The sequence below is a fragment of the Lolium perenne genome, chromosome 2 (genome assembly GCF_019359855.2).
Source record: "Lolium perenne isolate Kyuss_39 chromosome 2, Kyuss_2.0, whole genome shotgun sequence".
NCBI classification, from domain to species: domain Eukaryota; kingdom Viridiplantae; phylum Streptophyta; class Magnoliopsida; order Poales; family Poaceae; genus Lolium; species Lolium perenne.
In genome coordinates this window covers 163,918,343-163,944,354 of record NC_067245.2, presented here as the reverse complement: position 1 = coordinate 163,944,354, position 26,012 = coordinate 163,918,343, and the positions used below count along the sequence as shown (strand labels likewise).

Below are 26,012 nucleotides of genomic sequence, written 5' to 3'. Positions count from 1 at the left end.
GGGGGTGGGTTGGCTGCCTCCTCATTGATTGAGTTGGTTGGGAGGTAGCCTCTTCATTGATTGGGTTAGTTGGGAGGCTGGTTTGGGGAAGAGATATTTGACCCAAGCTGAATTTATTTGTGGCATTGCGAAGGGACAAAGGAGGAGAGGCATCCCAAGGTGGAGTAATTATGTGAGAGAGAGGGAAATGGAGAGGCATGATGCATGTGTGCCATGGCATGGCCGGCCACATATTTTTGGCCATGCACAAGTGATCAACAAGAGATAATTGCTACACATGCATGACACCCAAGGTTGAGTGCCTCACAAATTACTAAAATGGTGGCCTAAAAAGATATACAATTTTAGGCAAAGTGATACTAATGCACAAGGGTGCTAAAGTAGATGGTGGTGACATTCTGACCTAATAAAAGATGTGTCCAAGAGATGATGGTGGTGATGGTGATTTAGACAATGGTAGAGCAAGGCTAGGAGAGATGGTGAGTGAAGTAACCATATACTCACAAGGATGAATATATTGACATACATCATCAATTCATGAGGTCAAGGTGATGATGGAAAATAATAGAGGAGTGAGATAGGCATAATGAAATATAAGTTGCTCTTCAAATAAGAGGTCAATTGGGAGTGATTTGAAAGTATCAAATGATTATCCATTTGATCAAGAATTGGAGGATGGAGGGGATACAATGTGGTAGATCAGAGATGTGCATAAGATGTGCAAGTTTTGCCATTTGAGAAAGGATTCATTTGAAAAGTATATGGAACACCTCAATTGTCTAGACACAATTGGGAATGAACTCAAGTGGAATGGAATTTTGAAGATGTTGAGAGAAAACTAGTTGGAACATAGGGGTTCAACATATTCTACTTTCTCAAGTAAAGTAGAGTTTTTCTCAAATTTAAAGTAAACAAGAAATGGTATGGGTACCATAAACAAGCCTTTTGTTAAAAACAAAGCAACATAGAGAGTAATGTTTTAGAAATCAGTGCTTGGTAGAAATGGGATGAGAAAACAAAACCCATTTCAGTTCCTCGTTCTCTTTGAAGAATTATCTTGAAAATATTTAATAAAACTAGAAGTAGTTTTGTGATCAAAACTAGAGAAGGAAAATTAATAGGATTTTTGAGAGAGAAAACTAACTTAGGGAGAAGTGTTCTCAAGGGTAGATGATGGCTACAAAATGTACCCACCATTCCCACTCTTGGTTTTGTGAAGATTAAACTTGAATAAAGACAAGAGGTAAAATTGAAGGAAGTGATCTAGAGTTGAATCATTGAATAGGATACAAGATCAAGTTGAATATATGAGCTGCAAGGATTGACTGAGACATGCAAGACGTGGAGGTTGAAGAGGATGTTGCATAGATGAGATCCATGCATTGAGGTCAACAATAACAGTGGTGGTTGCTTAGATATCAACTGCCAAAGTCTGGAACTTATAAGCTTGCCAAAACAGATTGTTGACTTGGCTTCAGAATCAACCTATGATGAGTGGGTATAAGAGAAGGATGTGATGAGGGTAGATGATCCCAAATTTTGGATTCAAGGATGGTTTGAGCTGGACTAACACAAATAGGAATATCAAGATGGCACACTCATGTTGCCATCAGGAGAAGAGTTTGATGTAGTAAAAAGGAAAACAATTTTACCTAAGTCACACATGTGTTTTATTAGGTGAGTTGTATGTCTGACCACTAGAGGTGTTGTTCTTTGAGGTACTCAACACAGAACTCAACAAGAAATCAAGACAATATATCTAGCGGCAGATCAAAGCAATTCATCACAACAAACAAATCAAGGCAACTCATCTAAATTAGTCTATAGAAAAAGTTTTTGTTCCCCCTAATTTTTGAAATATGGACAATTAATCAAGGTTGCAAAGGTTGGGGTGTTACAGATCTTCCACCCTTAAAATAATCTCGTCCCGAGATTACTGAGCGTAGAACTGGAGGGGTTGTAAAGTTTAACGAAAATTAGACTCCATTTTTATGTAGACATGCCTTTGTGTGGAGAGGGTCGCAACTTCAGCTTGTGAGAGACATGATGGATTTCTGACGATGGCGAGCTTCATGAAGAGGCTGACGACTCCGTGCAGATGTTGGATCTATACCTTCTTAATGATCCTAGCGGGGTTCATGATTGTGGGAGAGTTAGTGCACCCAATGGTGCTTGAGCAGGGTTGAAAACTTTTTAGAGTTAGCTTAAATTTAGTGGAAGACGAAGTCTTCCACCCTTAAAATTGTTCATCGGGGAGGGGGCGTTAAAAACTGTAAGCTTCGGCCACGGGTCTTGTCGGGCGCTTTTTGGAGAAGCCATTGATCTTTGGAGTTGAACATCTTCAGCGGGCGTTGAGTAGTCCACGGCTTCAAGAGGGGTTAGTGCATCCCACATTTCCAACGGTGTGTTAGAAAGGTTTAAAATGTTAGGGTTAGCTCCAACTTTTAGTGGAAGACTTCCACCCGTAAGATTTTTCATCGGGCTTTCGGAAAATCTTAGAGCTTCTGCCTTGCGGTCCTGTCGGGGGCTTCTGAAGGAGTCATCGATCTTCCGTACTCAGTTGAAGAATCTTCAGGGGCGACGTGCAGACCGCAACTTCAAGAGGCACTCACGGTGTTAACTAAACCATAGGGGACGCGCCGTGAGTTAATAAGTTGATGAAACGCCTGGTTGGTACCCATATGAAGCAGCAACAGGGGTCGTCGAAGACAATCTTCAGCTTGAGGGTCGGTGCTGACTTCAGTAGCAACTAAGAAGTTAGCGGGTAAACTACGCCTAAAGTCTTGAGTCTTGAGGTATCTTCAGGAGCCTTCACTTGATGAGGACCAGACGAACCATGTGATGTAGCTTGGCTTTGACGCTATTGTTCTCTAAGCTTGTTAGACGGTGTGTCAGAGGATAGTTTTAAGAAGACATCCTCGAGGTTAGCGCGATTATGCTCCAAGGTTAGTCCAAGTTAGTATGTCTCCTCGCAGAGGTGCAGTCATTCTTGAAGGTAGGGCTTCTTCTTTCTTGGCGTAGTCGAGATGCTCCAGCTGATATTGAAGGAAGTTAGCGTAGATGGGGGTTTGGGTTAGTTTTCCTGATGTTTGAAAAACAACTGCTAACGGGGGGGTAGAGTTAGAGCTTTTCGTTAACTTATCCAACTAACTAGCAGTTAGCAAAACATCGGCGAGGTAGGTGAGGGTGAAAACATCTTTGGGAGGCTTTCTAAGCTAGTTTATCACACTAAGGGTGTTTTTCAGACCGAAAAGCCAAGACAATTATACACACAACAAACAAACAAAAGACACTCAAGGCAGCACACAAGGGAACTACAAGCAATCATCAAACCAGGCATGGTAACCTAAGTACCCATGGAATGCCTAATGCGTGGGGGTAGCTCAATCAAAGCGATTGAGTTTGTCCTATCCATCCTATTCGCTTGGGGGCTGGTCACATATGTTGCCGTCTTCATTTTGCTCTTATGGACTCCAACATGGATTTTCGGGGCAGTTGGTTGCGAAGCAGGCCTGGTGTTCGGTCTTCTATGTTGAGGCGGAGGAGAAAACTGCGTAGTCTTCTTGCTCAACATCCCGGGGACGTGAGGTCTTCGAAGAGGTAGTTGTTGAGGTACTCCCGAAATCGTCAACTTCTTGTAGCTGGCCTAAAAATTACTAGTCAAGAACTGAGGACTTGATCCCAGATGACTGCAAAAAGTGCAAGTCCACGGAGGAAGAAGGTCAGCTCCTTGACAGACTTTGGTGACAACCAAAGGCATGATGTTATCATCCCAACAAGCACACGGCTACGTCGGCATCCAATCTTCAATAGCTGCAGTTGGAGATATATGAGACTTCCTGAGGGATTGAGCCATCTTCGAGTTCGAGTCTCCAGTCTGAGTTGGGGACATCGTCCAATATGTAGGTTTGAATTGGCTGAGACAATAGAGTAAGAATTTTCAAACCTTTTTATAAAGCGGAGAGGTAAGAATTTTAGAAGCTTTGAATAAATAAGAGGAGTAGAAGCTATACTTCCGACTAAAGAAACAATTTGTTTTGTAAATAGTTTTGTCCAAGTACTTGTTTCCTAACTAACGTCCATGCTAACTAAAGTCTCCTACAGTCAGGATGGCTCTGATACCAGCTCTGTGGGGACCCCGGAACTAACTGTCCGAAATACCCTGTTATGTATATAGTTCACGATCCCATGATCAGTGCGCCGTGAACACATAACCGAACTGATATCAAATTACACCATCCATTACAAAGCGGAATAAGAAAATTACAATAATGTCACATGACCATTACTTACATAATAGCCTCGAAGGGCCTAACTAAACATCAGAGTAGCATCATCACTTCAACAGCGCGGAGCCCAAGTCATTCGCCTTAAACCCTACAGGCAACTGACTGGGAAGACGTTCCTAGCTCGCATAGACGTCGCCAACTCCTTCTTCATCTGTCGAACTCCTTCAAGTCTGGCCAAGTAAATAGCCAGGGACAAAGCCGTGAGTACATTTGAATTGTACTCGCAAACCATCAAGAAGGTGATAACAATTCTAACTAAAGAAGACAAGAGAGGAAGAGTAGTTTCTCTTGTGGATATAGCATGTGGAAGAGAAGAGATGTTTTTGGTGGAGATAGCATCCCAACTTCTCGATTGAAGGGGGACACTTCAAGAATTTATCTAAGACATCTCTATATCTCTATTTAAGAATATACTTCAAAAGAGTTCTACAACATAAAACACTAGGGAGGGGGTAACCCAATTTTGTTTCCTTTCCGACCATCTCCATATGGTCAATCGAACCATTCCCGTACCCTTCCGGTACTCCGAAAACAAGTTCCTTTCTTTCATTTTCCAAACAATATTTGTAAACCAAAAACTCATCAGGCTAAGCAACAGCCATTCCAACCGTCCATGACCGCGGACGCGGCTATTCGAATAGATTTAACTCTGCAGAGTTTGCACACTTTCCCCACCTCTATCCGGATACCTATCGTGTGGGCATCATCCCCGCATAACAACATATGCCACGACGGATACCCGAACATAGCCTTTCGCCCATTCGACTTAGCAAGAGGTCCTACCCTATGGAGTATGTACCTCCCCGGCACCGTGGCAGCTCACCTCCCTTTGAGCGTGGCTCCACCGCCAAGCCAGGAGACCCATAGTGTCTTCCGGACGGGTCAGCCCCGAAGGCCTCCCGTTATACTATTGTCCCAACCATGACAACCCGAACTCGGGGGTAACCGTACCCTTGTATAGTTGTGCGGTGCCTCATGCTAAGAAGAACAAACGTCAAGCTAAGCTCCGTGCCCACTTTGGAGTAGCTGTGGTTGCGCGGGTTAATTGTCACGGGTGAATACTTAGGCGCCAAAGTTTTCGAAAACAAGACTTTCTTTCCAACCATCTTTGCCAAGATCCTTTCCTTTCGTAAACACACGCTTGGGTAAGTCCAACTCACCCAAGGTTTTCAAAAATTCTTTTCAACAAGGTATTTTTCCAAGGGGGTTCCCAACCTATAGTTTTATGGATGAACTAAGATACATCAAGGCATGATGCTAGCCATCATACCACTAAGGATATGATAATTGAGGTGTCAAGGGGATCATACATACTTAGGATAAGCATGCATAGGGACATCATAACTAAGATGATTCAACAAGGGTCATGATGTTAATCATTATACCACTAAGAAGGTGACAATATAAGTGGTCAAGGGGGCATACATGCTTAGGGTAAGCATGCCCTAACATCAACAAGGGGTTCAACATACTTGGGAATAAGTATGCATAGAGTAGAGGACCAAACATCACACATGATACAAGGAACCAAGTATATAATGGAACAATGAACACAACAAGAAGGATAAATAGCAAGAGATCAAAAGATGGCTTGCCTTGGCTTATTTGTCCCTGTACTTCTTCAACTCCATCAATATAACAATCCCAACAATATAAATAAAATCTTCTCATCCGATTCCACTTGTTCTTCTTCTCCGGAATTGTTCGCATCTATCGCCGGAAAATATAAAAGAACACAATCAATCACATTGCACCAACAAACAAACATACAACAATCAACAACTAACCATGCATCCAAGGTATAACATACAAAGGACTTATAGATACCACAAACAACTTAAAGAGAAACCATTTTATTTACCTAGTAAAGGTATGAGAGTATCACAACTTAGCAATTGCCTCTCTCGGTATCACCATGGCACAAGCTAAGTACCCCTGGTAGATAACATCATAAAGAGGACAAGAGCATTAGTTTGACATCAAATACTTTCACAAAACATTTTCAAACACTTTTGGAAAAGTAGAAAACAGTTTTCCTAATTTAATTTGCTCACTTAATCACTATACAAAAATAGGAAGCAAACCATATACCACATCATTTGAAAATTTAAACAAAACAAAAGAGATAAAGTTAGGTTGCAGAGGTTTTGTTTTGCAAGCATAAAACAAAGGTTGCCCATCTCTACTAAAAGAGTTGGTCAAGGGTTTTAAATAAACCGAAAAGTTTTGCTTCAACAATGCATGTCACACATAAACATTACTAACAGCAACAAATATGTATGAACAGAGACTAATAATATTTTTCCTAGATAGCTAGTACTAATACAAGACTAACCCAATTGGAATCACCTAAAAATATTAAACCTACAATTTTAGGAATTTCCTTGAATCTGACTGTACAAAAAACAAGATCTGTAAGCCATAAATCGTAGAAAAATCCTAAAAATATGGGGCTACTTGCATTTGAAAGGTAATTAAACAGAGATGCAAACACAATTGGATTTGGGTTCAAATTATTTCTGAAACTCTCACAAATGGATTTACAAGTTCACTGCATGTTTTTACCATTTGCTTTAACTATGGAGTTGCAGAACAGATAAAGGTTTGAAACTCGTTTGAGATGATTAAGAAAACATTCAGCAATCCTACAGAAGTGGAATCACTCAATTAGGTTCAAAAATGGATTTTTGATGAATTAAAAGCTAACAGCCATGTCTGCAGAACATACAAAACAAGTTTAATTCGTCAAAAATCATACACAAATCATAAAAATATGAGGTCTGCTGCATCTGAAAGGTATTGAATAGGTGGTTCTTACCCAGTTGGTTTCATTCAAAAATTCGTCTCCAAGCTCCTGGTTTAATTCGACAAAGTCAGATCTGACCAGATTTTGATCTGTGAACCATTTCAATTCCATTAGGTCATTTGAAGTGAACCCAACGCCAAAATGAAGGTACGGGAGAGGGCTTTCACCCAAAATTGAGTTTGCTCAAAAAGGTTTTGTAAAACGGAAGAAATCTAACAAACAATGATTCTGCATGTTTGCAGAACTTTATTTATCATGCAAAATCCGTAAAGAATTTGAGGATGAGACCAACGCCAAGTTGTAGATATTTTCAATACCTATCTGCAGAACTTTGAACCACTCGATTTGGATCTGCACACGAGATTTGGCGGATTTTCCAAGATCGTACCAGAATCTGAAACAGCAAGAAACAGAAATTACTGCAAGGTTTTTGGACGAACTTTGCTCAAGAACTTCAGATCTGAGGATAGCTCAACCTTCTCCATGCTTGGACCAACATGCACCTGCATCAAGATCCAATCTTAGCAATGGAGGGAGAAGAAGAGGAGATTAAACCATCTAAGGTTGGGGAGAAGATGGAGGGGGAGGCTCTCATGGTGAGGATGAGCTTGAGGGAGGAAGGGAGCTTCATCTTGGTGGCTTTCCATGGCCATGGCCGGCCATGGGACCAAGGGGAGCACCATTTTCGTGGGGAAGTGGAGGAGGAGAGTGTGAGGGAGTGGAGGAAATAGTAGGGAGTGAAAAGAAATGAGGCAAAGGAGAGGAGTGGAGAGGAGTGGAGAGTGGGAAATGAGAGCAAGTGAGGAGGGAGTGGGCTGCCAAGCCCCTTTATATAGAGGGAGAGGGGGTGGGTTGGCTGCCTCCTCATTGATTGAGTTGGTTGGGAGGTAGCCTCTTCATTGATTGGGTTAGTTGGGAGGCTGGTTTGGGGAAGAGATATTTGACCCAAGCTGAATTTATTTGTGGCATTGGGAAGGGACAAAGGAGGAGAGGCATCCCAAGGTGGAGTAATTATGTGAGAGAGAGGGAAATGGAGAGGCATGATGCATGTGTGCCATGGCATGGCCGGCCACATATTTTTGGCCATGCACAAGTGATCAACAAGGGATAATTGCTACACATGCATGACACCCAAGGTTGAGTGCCTCACAAATTACTAAAATGGTGGCCTAAAAAGATATACAATTTTAGGCAAAGTGATACTAATGCACAAGGGTGCTAAAGTAGATGGTGGTGACATTCTGACCTGATAAAAGATGTGTCCAAGAGATGATGGTGGTGATGGTGATTTAGACAATGGTAGAGCAAGGCTAGGAGAGATGGTGAGTGAAGTAACCATATACTCACAAGGATGAATATATTGACATACATCATCAATTCATGAGGTCAAGGTGATGATGGAAAATAATAGAGGAGTGAGATAGGCATAATGAAATATAAGTTGCTCTTCAAATAAGAGGTCAATTGGGAGTGATTTGAAAGTATCAAATGATTATCCATTTGATCAAGAATTGGAGGATGGAGGGGATACAATGTGGTAGATCAGAGATGTGCATAAGATGTGCAAGTTTTGCCATTTGAGAAAGGATTCATTTGAAAAGTATATGGAACACCTCAATTGTCTAGACACAATTGGGAATGAACTCAAGTGGAATGGAATTTTGAAGATGTTGAGAGAAAACTAGTTGGAACATAGGGGTTCAACATATTCTACTTTCTCAAGTAAAGTAGAGTTTTTCTCAAATTTAAAGTAAACAAGAAATGGTATGGGTACCATAAACAAGCCTTTTGTTAAAAACAAAGCAACATAGAGAGTAATGTTTTAGAAATCAGTGCTTGGTAGAAATGGGATGAGAAAACAAAACCCATTTCAGTTCCTCGTTCTCTTTGAAGAATTATCTTGAAAATATTTAATAAAACTAGAAGTAGTTTTGTGATCAAAACTAGAGAAGGAAAATTAATAGGATTTTTGAGAGAGAAAACTAACTTAGGGAGAAGTGTTCTCAAGGGTAGATGATGGCTACAAAATGTACCCACCATTCCCACTCTTGGTTTTGTGAAGATTAAACTTGAATAAAGACAAGAGGTAAAATTGAAGGAAGTGATCTAGAGTTGAATCATTGAATAGGATACAAGATCAAGTTGAATATATGAGCTGCAAGGATTGACTGAGACATGCAAGACGTGGAGGTTGAAGAGGATGTTGCATAGATGAGATCCATGCATTGAGGTCAACAATAACAGTGGTGGTTGCTTAGATATCAACTGCCAAAGTCTGGAACTTATAAGCTTGCCAAAACAGATTGTTGACTTGGCTTCAGAATCAACCTATGATGAGTGGGTATAAGAGAAGGATGTGATGAGGGTAGATGATCCCAAATTTTGGATTCAAGGATGGTTTGAGCTGGACTAACACAAATAGGAATATCAAGATGGCACACTCATGTTGCCATCAGGAGAAGAGTTTGATGTAGTAAAAAGGAAAACAATTTTACCTAAGTCACACATGTGTTTTATTAGGTGAGTTGTATGTCTGACCACTAGAGGTGTTGTTCTTTGAGGTACTCAACACAGAACTCAACAAGAAATCAAGACAATATATCTAGCGGCAGATCAAAGCAATTCATCACAACAAACAAATCAAGGCAACTCATCTAAATTAGTCTATAGAAAAAGTTTTTGTTCCCCCTAATTTTTGAAATATGGACAATTAATCAAGGTTGCAAAGGTTGGGGTGTTACATAACACGGACTAACGCTATTTTCAGCAGAATTGCCCTGGTGTCTCGTTTTTGTGCAGAAATTCAACTTTTAGGAAAATCCCCGGAATTTATGTCGAAGGGCTTATTTTTCCAGAAGATTCACGGAGCCAGAAGGGCAGGCCTGGGGGAGGCCCAGGGCCCCCACACACTAGGCCGGCGCGGCCTGGAGGGGGGGCGTGCCGCCCTACTGTGAGGCCGCCTCGGCCAGCCTCTGACGCCCCCCTCTGGACTATTTAAGGGTTTCGATCTAAAAACGCGAGAGGAGAAGTCGAAATCGCCAGAAACCATCCAGTACGCCGCCACCATCGCGAAACTCCGTCTCGGGACCAGAAACTCCGTTCTGGCACTCCGCCGGGACGGGGAATTGGAGGAGATCATCGCCATCATCACCACCGACGCCTCTCCATCGACCAGCAATGTTTCCCCCATCCATGTGTGAGTAATTCCCCCGCTGTAGGCTGAAGGGGATGGTAGGGATTGGATGAGATTGGTCATGTAATAACATAAGATTGTTAGGGCATAGTGCCTAGTGTCCGTAATTGGTACTTTGATGATATTGTTGCAACTTGTTATGCTTAATGCTTGTCACTAGGGCCCGCGTGCCATGATCTCAGATCTGAACATGTTATTGTTTCATGATGATATTCATTGTTTTATGATCTTACCTGCAAGTTGTATACACATGTCGCTGTCCGGAACCCGAGGCCCCAAAGTGACAGAAATTGGGACAACCGGAGGGGAAGGCAGTGATGTGAGGATCACATGTGTTCACGGAGTGTTAATGCTTTGCTCCGGTGCTCTATTAAAAGGAGTACCTTAATTTCCAGTAGATTCCCTAGAGGCCCGGCTGCCACCGGCTGGTAGGACAAAAGATGTTGTGCAAGTTTCTCATTGCGAGCACGTACGACTAAATATGGAACACATGCCTATGGATTGTTTAGTACTTGGACACAGTTTTATTACTATCTGCAAATGCCCTACTTTGATTGTTACATGAGTTTCTCTCATCCAATGCAACGCCCGTTCATCCATCCCTGTGCCTACAGTATTTTAATCCTGTTGTTTACTATAATCACTACTGCTGTTTTTGTTACACTGTTGCTAATATTTCACTACTGCTACTGCTATAAAACTGTTACTACTGATAAACTCTTGCCAGCAAGTCTGTTTCCAGGTGCAGCTGAATTGACAACTCCGATGTTAAGGCTTTCAAGTATTCTTTGGCTCCCCTTGTGTCGAATCAATAAATTCGGTTTTACTTCCCGCGAAGAATGTTGCGATCCCCTATACTTGTGGGTCATCAAGACTATTTTCTGGCGCCGTTGCCAGGGAGCATAGCTTTATTTGGAAGTTCACTTGGATTGATATTGTTCGCTGCAAATTCTCCATCATGGGTATATCTTGCGATCCTAAAGTCGCCATACCATCCACTACAAGAAAAGGTACAACTCTGAGTACCTCTGCTGCTCTTGATTCACCATCTGTGATAAGTCAACGTGTTTCACCACCACAAGCTTCACTTGCTGGTACTTCTGCTCAATCTGAAAATTCTTATAATTTTGATGATGCTTCTGCTGTGCTTGATGATAGTGGTTCATTGGGATCTTTTCTAGATGCTACAATTGCTAGGTCTAGACAAATTGAAAATACTAAAACTCCTAATGAAAATGCTGCTACACCTGTTAATTCACCTGAGTCTGTTGAATACTCTAGTGATGATCCTGATGAGGATTATGTGGAACTTGATGATGATTTTATTGATAAATGCAATGCTACTACTGATGCAAGTAAAATTAAAAAGTTTCTTGCACAACATACTGTTAGATATAAGCTGTCTCCTGATCCTAAATTTGCCACATCTCCTATAAACATTAAGGATAAGGATTATGATTTTTCTCTTGATCTATCTCATATGGCTATTGTTGAGAAAACACCCTTTTGTGGTACTAAAAAAGAAAGTGCTGTAGAAAACATGAATGAACTTTCTACTTTGAGTAGCTTGTTTTCTGATGATGTCAAGATGCGTACTTATTTTGTTGCTAAAATTTCCCCTTCTCATTAAAGGATGATGCTAAAACTTGGTATAATAGTTTGCCTCCTGGTTCTATTGATAGTCCAAGTTGTTTGCTTGATGTTTTCTTTCGGAAATACTTTCCTGCTAGTGCTCAACATGCTGCTTTGCAGAAAATTTATAGCTTTGACCAGGAAGATGGAGAGAAATTGCCTGAAGCATGGGCAAGATTTTGTTCTCTTATCAGAGCTCGACCTGGACATGATCTGGAAAAGCATGATTTACTTGATATATTTTATAGTGGACTAACCATTGAATCTAGAGCATATTTGGATAGTTGTGCTGGTTGTGTTTTCAGGAAAAGAACTCCGGACGAAGCTCAAGAATTATTGGCTAAAATAGGCCAGAATCATGATGATTGGACTACACCTGAACCAGTCCCGACGCCAATATTGAAGAAGAGGGGATTGATTGAATTAAATGATGAAGATATGAGGGAAGCCAAGAAATCTCTTAAGGAGAAAGGTATTAAATCTGAAGATGTGAAGAATTTACCTCCAATAGAAGATTTATGCAAGATTACTCCCCCTTCATCCATGATTGAGGTAAACTCTTGATGACGCGTAAAGCACACGCTCGTTGGGAACCCCAAGTGGAAGGTGTGATGCGTACAGCAGCAAGTTTCCCTCAGTAAGAAACCAAGGTTTATCGAACCAGTAGGAGTCAAGAAGCACGTTGAAGGTTGATGGCGGTGGGATGTAGTGCGGCGCAACACCAGGGATTCCGGCGCCAACGTGGAACCTGCACAACACAACCAAAGTACTTTGCCCCAACGAAACAGTGAGGTTGTCAATCTCACCGGCTTGCTGTAACAAAGGATTAACCGTATTGTGTGGAAGATGATTGTTTGCAGAAAACAGTAGAACAAGTATTGCAGTAGATTGTATTTCAGTAAAGAGAATTGGACCGGGGTCCACAGTTCACTAGAGGTGTCTCTCCCATAAGACAAACAGCATGTTGGGTGAACAAATTACAGTTGGGCAATTGACAAATAAAGAGAGCATGACCATGCACATACATATTATGATGAGTATAGTGAGATTTAATTGGGCATTACGACAAAGTACATAGACCGCCATCCAACTGCATCTATGCCTAAAAAGTCCACCTTCAGGTTATCATCCGAACCCCCTCCAGTATTAAGTTGCAAAGCAACAGACAATTGCATTAAGTATGGTGCGTAATGTAATCAACAACTACATCCTTAGACATAGCATCAATGTTTTATCCCTAGTGGCAAGAGCACAACACAACCTTAGAACTTTCATCCTTTGTCCTGTGTCAATGCGAGGCATGAACCCACTATCGAGCATAAGTACTCCCTCTTGGAGTTACAAGCATCTACTTGGCCAGAGCATCTACTAGTAACGGAAAGCATGCAAGATCATAAACAACACGTAGATATAACTTTGATAATCAACATAACAAGTATTCTCTATTCATCGGATCCCAACAAACGCAACATATAGAATTACAGATAGATGATCTTGATCATGTTAGGCAGCTCACAAGATCCGACAATGATAGCACAATGGGGAGAAGACAACCATCTAGCTACTACTATGGACCCATAGTCCAGGGGTAGACTACTCACACATCACACCGGAGGCGACCATGGCGGCGTAGAGTCCTCCGGGAGATGATTCCCCTCTCCGGCAGGGTGCCGGAGGCGATCTCTGGATCCCCGAGATGGGATCGGCGTTGGCGGCGTCTGCGGAAGGTTTTCCGTATCGTGGCTCTCGGTGCTGGGGTTTCCTCACGGAGGCTTTAAGTAGGCGGAAGGGCAAGTCGGGAGGGGGCACGGGGCCCCACCATAGGCCGGCGCGGCCGGGGGTGGGCCGCGCCGCCCTAGGGTTTGGGCACCCTGTGGCCCCACTTCGTTTCGTCTTCGGACTTGGAAGCTTCGTGGAAAAATAGGCCCTCGGGCGTTGATTTCGTCCAATTCCGAGAATATTTCCTTACTAGGATTTCTGAAACCAAAAACAGCAGAAAACAAAGAATCGGCACTTCGGCATCTTGTTAATAGGTTAGTTCCAGAAAATGCACGAATATGACATAAAGTGTGCATAAAACATGTAGATAACATCAATAATGTGGCATGGAACATAAGAAATTATCGATACGTCGGAGACGTATCAGCATCCCCAAGCTTAGTTATGCTCGTCCCGAGCAGGTAAAACGATAACAAAGATAATTTACGGAGTGACATGCCATCATAATCTTGATCATACTATTTGTAAAGCATATGTAGTGAATGCAGCGATCAAAACAATGTATATGACATGAGTAAACAAGTGAATCATAAAGCAAAGACTTTTCATGAATAGCACTTCAAGACAAGCATCAATTAAGTCTTGCATAAGAGTTAACTCATAAAGCAATAATTCAAAGTAAAGGCATTGAAGCAACACAAAAGAAGATTAAGTTTCAGCGGTTGCTTTCAACTTGTAACATGTATATCTCATGGATATTGTCAACATAGAGTAATATAATAAGTGCAATAAGCAAGTATGTAGGAATCAATGCACAGTTCACACAAGTGTTTGCTTCTTGAGGTGGAGAGAAATGGGTGAACTGACTCAACAATAAAAGTAAAAGAATGGTCCTCCATAGAGGAAAAGCATCGATTGCTATATTTGTGCTAGAGCTTTGATTTTGAAAACATGAAACAATTTTGTCAACGGTAGTAATAAAGCATATGCATCATGTAAATTATATCTTATAAGTTGCAAGCCTCATGCATAGTGTACTAATAGTGCCCGCACCTTGTCCTAATTAGCTTGGACTACCGGATCATCACAATGCACATGTTTTTACCAAGTGTCACAAAGGGGTACCTCTATGCCGCCTGTACAAAGGTCTAAGGAGAAAGCTCGCATTGGATTTCTCGCTATTGATTATTCTTCAACTTAGACATCCATACCGGGACAACATAGACAACAGATAATGGACTCCTCTTTTATGCATAAGCATGTAACAACAATTAATAATTTTCTCATTTGAGATTGAGGATATATGTCCAAAACTGAAACTTCCACCATGGATCATGGCTTTAGTTAGCGGCCCAATGTTCTTCTCTAACATTATGCATGCTTAACCATAAGGTGGTAGATCTCTCTTACTTCAGACAAGACGGACATGCATAGCAACTCACATGAAATTCAACAATGAATAGTTGATGGCGTCCCCTGTGAACATGGTTATCGCACAACAAGCAACTTAATAAGAGATAAAGTGCATAATTACATATTCAATACCACAATAGTTTTTAAGCTATTTGTCCCATGAGCTATATATTGCAAAGGTGAATGATGGAATTTTAAAGGTAGCACTCAAGCAATTTACTTTGGAATGGCGGAAAATACCATGTAGTAGGTAGGTATGGTGGACACAAATGGCATAGTGGTTGGCTCAAGTATTTTGGATGCATGAGAAGTACTCCCTCTCGATACAAGGTTTAGGCTAGCAAGGCTTATTTGAAACAAACACAAGGATGAACCGGTGCAGCAAAACTCACATAAAAGACATATTGAAAACATTATAAGACTCTACACCGTCTTCCTTATTGTTCAAACTCAATACTAGAAATTATCTAGACCTTAGAGAAACCAAATATGCAAACCAAATTTTAGCATGCTCTATGTATTTCTTCATTAATAGGTGCAAAGCATATAATGCAAGAGCGTAATCATGAGCACAACAATTGCCAAGTATCACATTACCCAAGACATTTATAGCAATTACTACATGTATCATTTTCCAATTCCAACCATATAACAATTTAACGAAGGAGAAACTTCGCCATGAATACTATGAGTAGAAACCAAGGACATACTTGTCCATATGCTACAGCGGAGCGTGTCTCTCTCCCATAAAGTGAATGCTAGGATCCATTTTATTCAAACAAAAAAAAAACAAAAAAAAAACCGACGCTCCAAGAAAAACACATAAGATGTGATGGAATAAAAATATAGTTTCAGGGGAGGAACCTGATAATGTTGTCGATGAAGAAGGGGATGCCTTGGGCATCCCCAAGCTTAGATGCTTGAGTCTTCTTGATATATGCAGGGGTGAACCACCGGGGCATCCCCAAGCTTAGAGCTTTCACTCTCCTTGATCATGTTGCATCATACTCCTCTCTTGATCCTTGAAAACTTCCTCCACACCAAACTCGAAACAACTCATTAGAGGGTTAGTGCACAATAAAAATTAACATATTCAGAGGTGACACAATCATTCTTAACACTTCTGTACATTGCATAATGCTACTGGACATTAGTGGATCAAAGAAATTCATCCAACATAGCAAAAGAGGCAATGCGAAATAAAAGGCAGAATCTGTCAAAACAGAACAGTTCGTATTGACGAATTTTAAAATGGCACCAGAACTGCTCAAATGAAAATGCTCAAATTGAATGAAAGTTGCGTACATATCTGAGGATCATGCACGTAAATTGGCTTAATTTTCTGAGCTACCTACAGGGAGGTGGACCCAGATTCGTGACAGAAAAGAAATCTGGAACTGCGCAGTAATCCAAATCTAGTACTTACTTTTCTATCAACGGCTTTACTTGGCACAACAAAACACAAAACTAAGATAAGGAGAGGTTGCTACAGTAGTAAACAACTTCCAAGACACAAAATAAAACAAAGTACTGTAGGTAAAAACATGGGTTGTCTCCCATAAGCGCTTTTCTTTAACGCCTTTCAGCTAGGCGCAGAAAGTGTGTATCAAGTATTATCAAGAGACGAAGTGTCAACATCATAATTTGTTCTCATAATAGAATCAAAAGGTACCTTCATTCTCTTTCTAGGGAAGTGTTCTATACCTTTCTTAAGAGGAAATTGATATTTTATATTACCTTCCTTCATATCAATAATAGCACCAACAGTTCGAAGAAAAGGTCTTCCCAATATAATGGGACAAGATGCATTGCATTCAATATCCAAGACAACAAAATCAATGGGAACAAGGTTATTGTTAACGGTAATGCGAACATTATCAACTTTCCCCAAAGGTTTCTTTGTAGAATGATCAGCGAGATTAACATCCAAATAACAATTTTTCAGCGGTGGCAAGTCAAGCATATTATAAATTTTCTTAGGCATAACAGAAATACTTGCACCAAGATCACATAAAGCATTACAATCAAAATCTTTAACCTTCATCTTAATGATGGGCTCCCAACCATCCTCTAGCGTTTTAGGAATAGAGGCTTCACGCTCTAGTTTCTCTTCTCTAGCTTTTATGAGAGCATTTGTAATATGATGTGTGAAAGCCAAATTTATAGCACTAGCATTAGGACTTTTAGCAAGTTTTTGCAAGAACTTTATAACTTCAGAGATGTGGCAATCATCAAAATTCAAACCATTATAATCTAAAGCAATGGGATCATCATCCCCAATGTTGGAAAAAATTTCAGCAGCTTTATCATAGGCAGTTTCAGCAGTTTTAGCAGTTTCAGGCAGTTTTTCGCGCTTTGCATTAGAAGTGGAAACATTGCTAACACCAATTATTTTATTAGTATTAGTAGGAGGTGCAGCAACATGTGTAGCATTAGCATTACTAGTGGTGGTAATAGTCCAAACTTTAGCTACATTCTTCTCTTTAGCTAGTTTTTCATTTTCTTCTCTATCCCACCTAGCACGCAGTTCAGCCATTAATCTTATGTTCTCATTAATTCTAACTTGAATGGCATTTGCTGTAGTAACAATTTTATTATGATGATTCTCATTAGGCAAAACTTTTGATTTCAAAAGATCAACATCAGCAGCAAGACTATCGACTTTAGAAGCAAGTATATCAATTTTCCCAATCTTTTCTTCAACAGATTTGTTAAAAGCAGTTTGTGTACTAATAAATTCTTTAAGCATGGCTTCAAGTCCAGGGGGTGAACTCCTATTATTGTTGTAAGAATTCCCATAAGAATTACCATAGCCGTTGCTATTATTATAAGGATATGGCCTATAGTTGTTACTAGAACTGTTCCGGTAAGCATTGTTGTTGAAATTATTATTTTTAATGAAGTTCACATCAACATGTTCTTCTTGTGCAACCAATGAAGCTAATGGAACATTATTAGGATCAATATTAGTCCTATCATTCACAAGCATAGACATAATAGCATCAATCTTATCACTCAAGGAAGAAGTTTCTTCGACAGAATTTACCTTCTTACCTTGTGGAGCTCTTTCCGTGTGCCATTCAGAGTAGTTGATCATCATATTATCAAGAAGCTTTGTTGCTTCACCAAGAGTGATGGACATAAAGGTACCTCCAGCAGCTGAATCCAATAAATTCCGTGAAGAAAAATTTAGTCCTGCATAGAAGGTTTGGATGATCATCCAAGTAGTCAGTCCATGGGTTGGGCAATTTTTAACCAAAGATTTCATTCTTTCCCAAGCTTGAGCAACATGTTCAGTATCTAATTGTTTAAAATTCATTATGCTACTCCTCAAAGATATAATTTTAGCAGGGGGATAATATCTACCAATAAAAGCATCCTTGCATTTAGTCCATGAATCAATACTATTCTTAGGCAGAGATAGCAACCAATCTTTAGCTCTTCCTCTTAATGAGAAAGGGAACAATTTTAGTTTAATAATATCACCATCTACATCTTTATATTTTTGCATTTCACATAGTTCAACAAAATTATTAAGATGGGCAGCAGCATCATCAGAACTAACACCAGAAAATTGCTCTCGCATAACAAGATTGATAAAGCAGGTTTAATTTCAAAGAATTCTGCTTTGTAGTAGCAGGTGGAGCAATAGGTGTGCATAAGAAATCATTATTATTTGTGGTTGTGAAGTCACACAACTTAGTATTTTCAGGATTGGCCATTTTAGCAACAGTAAATAAAACAAGCTAGATAAAGTAAATGCAAGTAACTAATTTTTTTGTGTTTTTGATATAGCAAACAAGATAGCAAGTAAAGTAAAACTAGCAACTAATTTTTTTGTATTTTGATTTAGTGCAGCAAACAAAGTAGTAAATAAAACTAAGCAAGAAAAAAACAAAGTAAAGAGATTGAGAAGTGGAGACTCCCCTTGCAGCGTGTCTTGATCTCCCCGGCAACGGCGCCAGAAATTTAGCTTGATGACGCGTAAAGCACATGCTCGTTGGGAACCCCAAGTGGAAGGTGTGATGCGTACAGCAGCAAGTTTCCCTCAGTAAGAAACCAAGGTTTATCGAACCAGTAGGAGTCAAGAAGCACGTTGAAGGTTGATGGCGGCGGGATGTAGTGCGGCGCAACACCAGGGATTCCGGCGCCAACGTGGAACCTGCACAACACAACCAAAGTACTTTGCCCCAACGAAACAGTGAGGTTGTCAATCTCACCGGCTTGCTGTAACAAAGGATTAACCGTATTGTGTGGAAGATGATTGTTTGCAGAAAACAGTAGAACAAGTATTGCAGTAGATTGTATTTCAGTAAAGAGAATTGGACCGGGGTCCACAGTTCACTAGAGGTGTCTCTCCCATAAGACAAACAACATGTTGGGTGAACAAATTACAGTTGGGCAATTGACAAATAAAGAGAGCATGACCATGCACATACATATTATGATGAGTATAGTGAGATTTAATTGGGCATTACGACAAAGTACATAGACCGCCATCCAACTGCATCTATGCCTAAAAAGTCCACCTTCGGGTTATCATCCGAACCCCCTCCAGTATTAAGTTGCAAAGCAACAGACAATTGCATTAAGTATGGTGCGTAATGTAATCAACAACTACATCCTTAGACATAGCATCAATGTTTTATCCCTAGTGGCAACAGCACAACACAACCTTAGAACTTTCTGTCACTGTCCCAGGTGTCAATGCAGGCATGAACCCACTATCGAGCATAAGTACTCCCTCTTGGAGTTACAAGCATCTACTTGGCCAGAGCATCTACTAGTAACGGAAAGCATGCAAGATCATAAACAACACGTAGATATAACTTTGATAATCAACATAACAAGTATTCTCTATTCATCGGATCCCAACAAACGCAACATATAGAATTACAGATAGATGATCTTGATCATGTTAGGCAGCTCACAAGATCCGACAATGATAGCACAATGGGGAGAAGACAACCATCTAGCTACTGCTATGGACCCATAGTCCAGGGGTAGACTACTCACACATCACACCGGAGGCGACCATGGCGGCGTAGAGTCCTCCGGGAGATGATTCCCCTCTCCGGCAGGGTGCCGGAGGCGATCTCCTGGATCCCCCGAGATGGGATCGGCGTTGGCGGCGTCTCACGGAAGGTTTTCCGTATCGTGGCTCTCGGTGCGGGGGTTTCGTCACGGAGGCTTTAAGTAGGCGGAAGGGCAAGTCAAGAGGGGGCACAGGGGCCCCACACCATAGGCCGGCGCGGCCAGGGGGTGGGCCGCGCCGCCCTAGGGTTTGGGCACCCTGTGGCCCCACTTCATTTCGTCTTCGGACTTCTGGAAGCTTCGTGGAAAAATAGGCCCCTGGGCGTTGATTTCGTCCAATTCCGAGAATATTTCCTTACTAGGATTTCTGAAACCAAAAACAGCAGAAAACAAAGAATCGGGCACTTCGGCATCTTGTTAATAGGTTAGTTCCAGAAAATGCACGAATATGACATAAAGTGTGCATAAAACATGTAGATAACATCAATAATGTGGCATGGAACATAAGAAATTATCGATACGTCGGAGACGTATCAACTCTCTTCAACGCTTTACTAGGGAAGATATTCTGTATTCGAAACCTCCCGCTCAATGCTTAGATGAGTTTGATAATTATATTATTAAGCAAGAAAATTTTAATATGAGAGTAGAGAATCATTTAATGGAAAATTCTCAAGCTATTAGTAATTTGCATGATATTATGGAGAGAACCTCCAATGATGTTAAGATGCTTGTTAAACATTTTCATATGGTTCAAACTCAAATTGATCAGCTCACTAAAGTGCAAAATGACTTGTTAAAAAATAGTTCTAAAGAGAAACATGCTTATGAAGTAACAACTAGGGGCGGTGTTTCTACCCAGGATCCTCTATATCCTGAGGGGCATCCCAAAAGAGTTGAACAAGATTCTCAACGAATTGAACCTACTGCTCCTTCTAAGAAAAAGAAAAAGAAACATAAGAATGTTGTAGAATCCTCTGAACCTGTTAATGATCCTAATAGTATTTCTATTTCTGATGTTGAAACTGAAAGTGGTAATGAACATGATAAAGATAATGATAAGAATGATGGTTCTGATAAATAAGAGGTTGAAGATGAATCTGAAAAGCATGCTAAAAATAAAAAGTACACTAAATAAGATTTTACTGCTAAGAAACATGGTAATGAAAGGGAACCTTGGGTTCAAAAGCAAATGCCTTTTCCTGCTAAGAAACTAAAATCAAAGGAAGAAGAACACTATAATAAATTTTGCGATTGGATGAAACCTTTATTCTTGCAAATCCCTTTGACTGATGCTATAAAATTGTCTCCTTATTCAAAGTATATGAAAGATAATGTCTCTAATAAAAGGAAAATTCCTAATGAGGAGATTTCCACTATGCTTGCTAATTACTCTTTCAATGGCAAAGTTCCAAAGAAGTTGGGCGACCCAGGTATACCGACTATTCCTTGTTCTATCAAGAATAATTATGTTAGAACTGCTCTATGTGATTTGGGAGCAGGTGTTAGTGTTATGCCTTTTTCTCTTTACAAGAGACTTTATTTAGATAAGTTGATACCAACTGATATATCTTTGCAAATGGCTGATAAATCTACTGCTATTCATGTTGGCATATGTGAGGATGTTCCTGTTCAAGTTACTAATAACTGCTTGATATTAACTGATTTTGTTGTGTTGGAAATGCCTGAAGATGATAATATGTCTATTATTCTTGGGAGACCTTTTCTTAACACCGCAGGGGCTATTATTGATTGCAATAAAGGAAAAGTTACTTTCAATGTTGATGACAAGGAGCATACTGTTTATTTTCCCAAGAGGATTGATAAAGTATGTGGAGTTAATACAATTTCTAATGTGAGAACTATCAAAGTGGGAGCTATTGATTGTCATATATATGAGCCTAAAGAAGGATATCAAAATATTATGATTGGATCCATATCAATACAATTCAAGGTAACATGATTGATTTGAGGTTTATTTCTTCTTATGTTATGTAAAATTTATTTGGTGGAAAGACTTGATCAACCTTGTTAACAAATTCATTTTATATGCATAGAGGAGCTAAACAACATTTCTTTCTTCCTCCACTTGTTCTACTTGCTGTAGCACTTTTTGTTTTGCAAAGTTCTTTAGTTAATTAGAGATTTCAAAAAAAAATCTGCCCAGTAATAATAAATTTAATACCCAGAAATGTGCATTTTTCAAAGTTTTCAAAAAATTCACAAAAATTATACAGTTGGTCTTATTTTTCGAAGAGGCACCTGGGAGCACCTGGGGATGACCAGTGAGGCACCCCAGGGTGGCACCCCACCAGCCGGCGCGGCCAAGGAGGGGGGCGCGCCACCCTATGGTGTGGGCCCCTCCTTGCCCCACTACTTCATCTCTTTCTCCCATCTCATTCTCTCTCCCGAAAAAACTCGAACCAGCTTTCTCTCACTCGCGTTTTTGCTCAAGAACTCGGGATTTCTCGATCTCTTTGCTCAGCCTAGATTTCTGTCTGAAATTTGGCACATTTGCTCTCCGGTATGTGACTCCTCCGATTATCCAAATAGAATTTTGTTTGGTTGAGCATATCTTGAATATTTTGCTGTTGTAGGTAACATGTTTAGTGAGCTTGCATGCTTGTTCTAAGTTGTAAGAATTAGTTTTGATGCATGTTTAGTACTCTAGCAAGTTCCTATAGTAGTTTCCCTCAATTATATGTCACCAAATCAAATTTTATAATGTTTGTTGAAAAATTTCAGAAAAGGGAGATGGATAACTATAACTTTGGAGAAGTGTTTGAAAGAGAGACGACAAGCACGGGGAGGCCCTCTAGGACCGCCACTCGGTTCAGGCGATCCTACAATGAGGACGTCATCGCACCGAGCTTCGAAGCCGAAGAGGACAATGGAGTCCCTAACGCTTCATCTTTTCCATGTTATATCTTTTTGAGTAATGCAGGGTTGCTGGATGATTTCTTGGTCCTCATCGGTAATGTGGGCTTAACCGCATATATGGAAGATGAGAGGGAGCAATACTACATGCTAACTAAAATCTTTGTTGAGAGCTTTCAGTTCAACAACAAGCACTATCAACCATCAGTTGCATTCAGGATTTATGGTAATCCTATTACTATGAAGTTGAAGGATTTTTGTACTGCATTGGATATTGCCCCTGTAGGTACAGCGAAGAAGATCGAGAATAATCCCAATGCTTTGCTGGAGCTCTATCGAGGAGTCACCAATGATGATTGCCGCACCATTCAGCGTGGCAAGATAAGAAACATTCAACTCCCCGCCATTAGATATCTTGCTTATTACCTTGCTACTAGCATTCTTGGTAGGGAGAACATGATACGTCTCCAACGTATCTATAATTTCTGATGTTCCATGCTTGTTTTATGACAATACCTACATGTTTTGTTCACACTTTATGATGATTTTATGCGTTTTCCGGAACTAACCTATTGACGAGATGCCGAAGTGCCAGTTCCTGTTTTCTGCTGTTTTTGGTTTCAGAAATCCTAGTAAGGAAATATTCTCGAAATTGGACGAAATCAACGCCCAAGATCTTAAAATCCCACGAAGCTTCCAGAACACCCGAGAGCCACCAGAGGGGAGCCCTGGGGGCCCCACACACCAGGCTGGCGCGGCCAGGGGGTGGGCTGCGCCCCCCTATGGTGTCACCGCCTCGTCAGCCCTCCGACTCCGCCTCTTCGCCTATTTAAAGGTCCCTGACCTAAATCTTCGATACGGAAAAGCCACGGTACGAGAAACCTTCCAGAGCCGCCGCCATCGCGAAGCCATGTAGAAATTATGATAGCTGTGAATAACGGACACCGATGCCACTATTGAAGCTTTCCCATCGCCAAACACAACATTATTACGGTGGTGCCAGACACTGATACGTCCAAAACGTATCTACTTTCCCGAACACTTTTGCTATTGTTTTGCCTCTAATTTGTGTATTTTGGATACAACTAACACGGACTAACGCTGTTTTCAGCAGAATTGCCCTGGTGTCTCGTTTTTGTGCAGAAATTCAACTTTCAGGAAAATCCCCGGAATTTATGTCGAAGGGCTTATTTTTCCAGAAGATTCACGGAGCCAGAAGGGCAGGCCTGGGGGAGGCCCAGGGCCCCCACACACTAGGCCGGCGCGGCCTGGAGGGGGTCGCGCCGCCCTACTGTGAGGCCGCCTCGGCCAGCCTCTGACGCCCCCCTCTGGACTATTTAAGGGTTTCGATCTAAAAACGCGAGAGGAGAAGTCGAAATCGCCAGAAACCATCCAGTACGCCGCCACCATCGCGAAACTCCGTCTCGGGACCAGAAACTCCGTTCTGGCACTCCGCCGGGACGGGGAATTGGAGGAGATCATCGCCATCATCACCACCGACACCTCTCCATCGACCAGCAATGTTTCCCCATCCATGTGTGAGTAATTCTCCCGCTGTAGGCTGAAGGGGATGGTAGGGATTGGATGAGATTGGTCATGTAATAGCATAAGATTGTTAGGGCATAGTGCCTAGTGTCCGTAATTGGTACTTTGATGATATTGTTGCAACTTGTTATGCTTAATGCTTGTCACTAGGGCCCGAGTGCCATGATCTCAGATCTGAACATGTTATTGTTTCATGATGATATTCATTGTTTTATGATCTTACCTGCAAGTTGTATACATATGTCGCTGTCCGGAACCCGAGGCCCCAAAGTGACAGAAATTGGGACAACCGGAGGGGAAGGCAGTGATGTGAGGATCACATGTGTTCACGGAGTGTTAATGCTTTGCTCCGGTGCCCTATTAAAAGGAGTACCTTAATTTCCAGTAGATTCCCTAGAGGCCCGGCTGCCACCGGCTGGTAGGACAAAAAATGTTATGCAAGTTTCTCATTGCGAGCACGTACGACTAAATATGGAACACATGCCTATGGATTGTTTAGTACTTGGACACCGTTTTATTACTATCTGCAAATGCCCTACTTTGATTGTTACATGAGTTTCTCTCATCCATGCAACGCCCGTTCATCCATCCCTGTGCCTACAGTATTTTAATCCTGTTGTTTACTATAATCACTACTGCTGTTTTTGTTACACTGCTGCTGATATTTCACTACTGCTACTGCTATAAAACTATTACTACTGATAAACTCTTGCGAGCAAGTCTGTTTCCAGGTGCAGCTGAATTGACAACTCCGCTGTTAAGGCTTTCAAGTATTCTTTGGCTCCCCTTGTGTCGAATCAATAAATTGGGTTTTACTTCCCGCGAAGACTGTTGCGGTCCCCTATACTTGTGGGTCATCAGACACGCCAAAGGAGGAATAGAAGTTTCGGTCGGGCCTCCTTTGCCGTGTTGGACATCAAGTAAAGGAGCCATTCTTTACCACTGACTTGGAACATCTCTTCCGGGGGGAGCTGCCAGAGTTTCCTTGATTCTTCACGCGGAGCACGAGCAAGAGTGCATCTCACGAGTGCATGGTGATCATCCTCACTCTCCCGTCCACATACAGTGCAAATAGGATCCGTCGAGGGTATGCGACGATGCAAACCAGTGCGCATAGCTAAGGTAGACTTAGCGGCTTTCCAAACTGATGGTCAAACTGAGGTGATGAATAGAACATTGTCACAACTGTTGAGATCCATGATCAAGAAGAACTTGAAGGAGTGGGAAGATTGTTTGCCGCATGTGGAGTTTGCTTGCAATAGGACGGTACATTCTACCACAGAGTTATGTCCGTTTGAGGTGGTGTATGGTTTCAAACCCATTACTCCACTTGACTTGTTGCCTCTACCCATACATGAGAGAGTCAATATGGAGGCATCAAAGAGGGCATATTTTTTATGAAAGATACATGTAAAGACTAAAGAGTTGATAGAAAAGAAAGGCAAGAACAATGCTGCAAGGGTGAACAAGAAGCGCAAGAGATGTTGTTCAAGCCTGGTGATAT

The 26,012-nt window shown here is 41.2% G+C and overlaps 1 protein-coding gene across 2 annotated transcripts; it reads right to left on the bottom strand.

Annotated features, from left to right (window-relative positions):
• Positions 1 to 4,203: 4,203 nt before the first annotated feature.
• Positions 4,204 to 7,915, bottom strand: LOC139829689 (uncharacterized). Of its 2 annotated transcripts, XR_011752066.1 has the most exons (6): positions 7,536 to 7,910; positions 7,413 to 7,446; positions 7,108 to 7,184; positions 6,151 to 6,224; positions 5,885 to 5,999; positions 4,204 to 4,459 (listed from the first exon to the last, which is right to left on the bottom strand). XR_011752066.1 is itself a non-coding variant. In XM_051360308.2 (5 exons), exons 1-5 carry the CDS (start codon positions 7,602 to 7,604, stop codon positions 4,437 to 4,439), a joined length of 318 nt encoding a protein of 105 aa, XP_051216268.1. In that variant the 5' UTR covers positions 7,605 to 7,915; the 3' UTR covers positions 4,204 to 4,436. The 2 variants fall into 2 exon arrangements, 1 of the variants encoding a protein (XP_051216268.1); XM_051360308.2 differs by lacking the exon at positions 6,151 to 6,224 and having other exon boundaries at positions 7,536 to 7,915.
• Positions 7,916 to 26,012: the final 18,097 nt, after the last annotated feature.

Excerpts from the sequence above, each read along its gene's own strand:
- LOC139829689 (XM_051360308.2), bottom strand. The coding sequence starts at position 7,604 with ATGCAGGTGCATGTTGGTCCAAGCATGGAGAAGGTTGAGCTATCCTCA. Across the intron at positions 7,447-7,535 it reads ATCTGAAGTTCTTGAGCAAA|ATCCAAATCGAGTGGTTCAA; the intron begins GTTCGTCCAAAA and ends TCTCGTGTGCAG. Across the intron at positions 4,460-5,884 it reads ACAGGGACAAATAAGCCAAG|ACTTGAAGGAGTTCGACAGA; the intron begins GCAAGCCATCTT and ends TTACTTGGCCAG.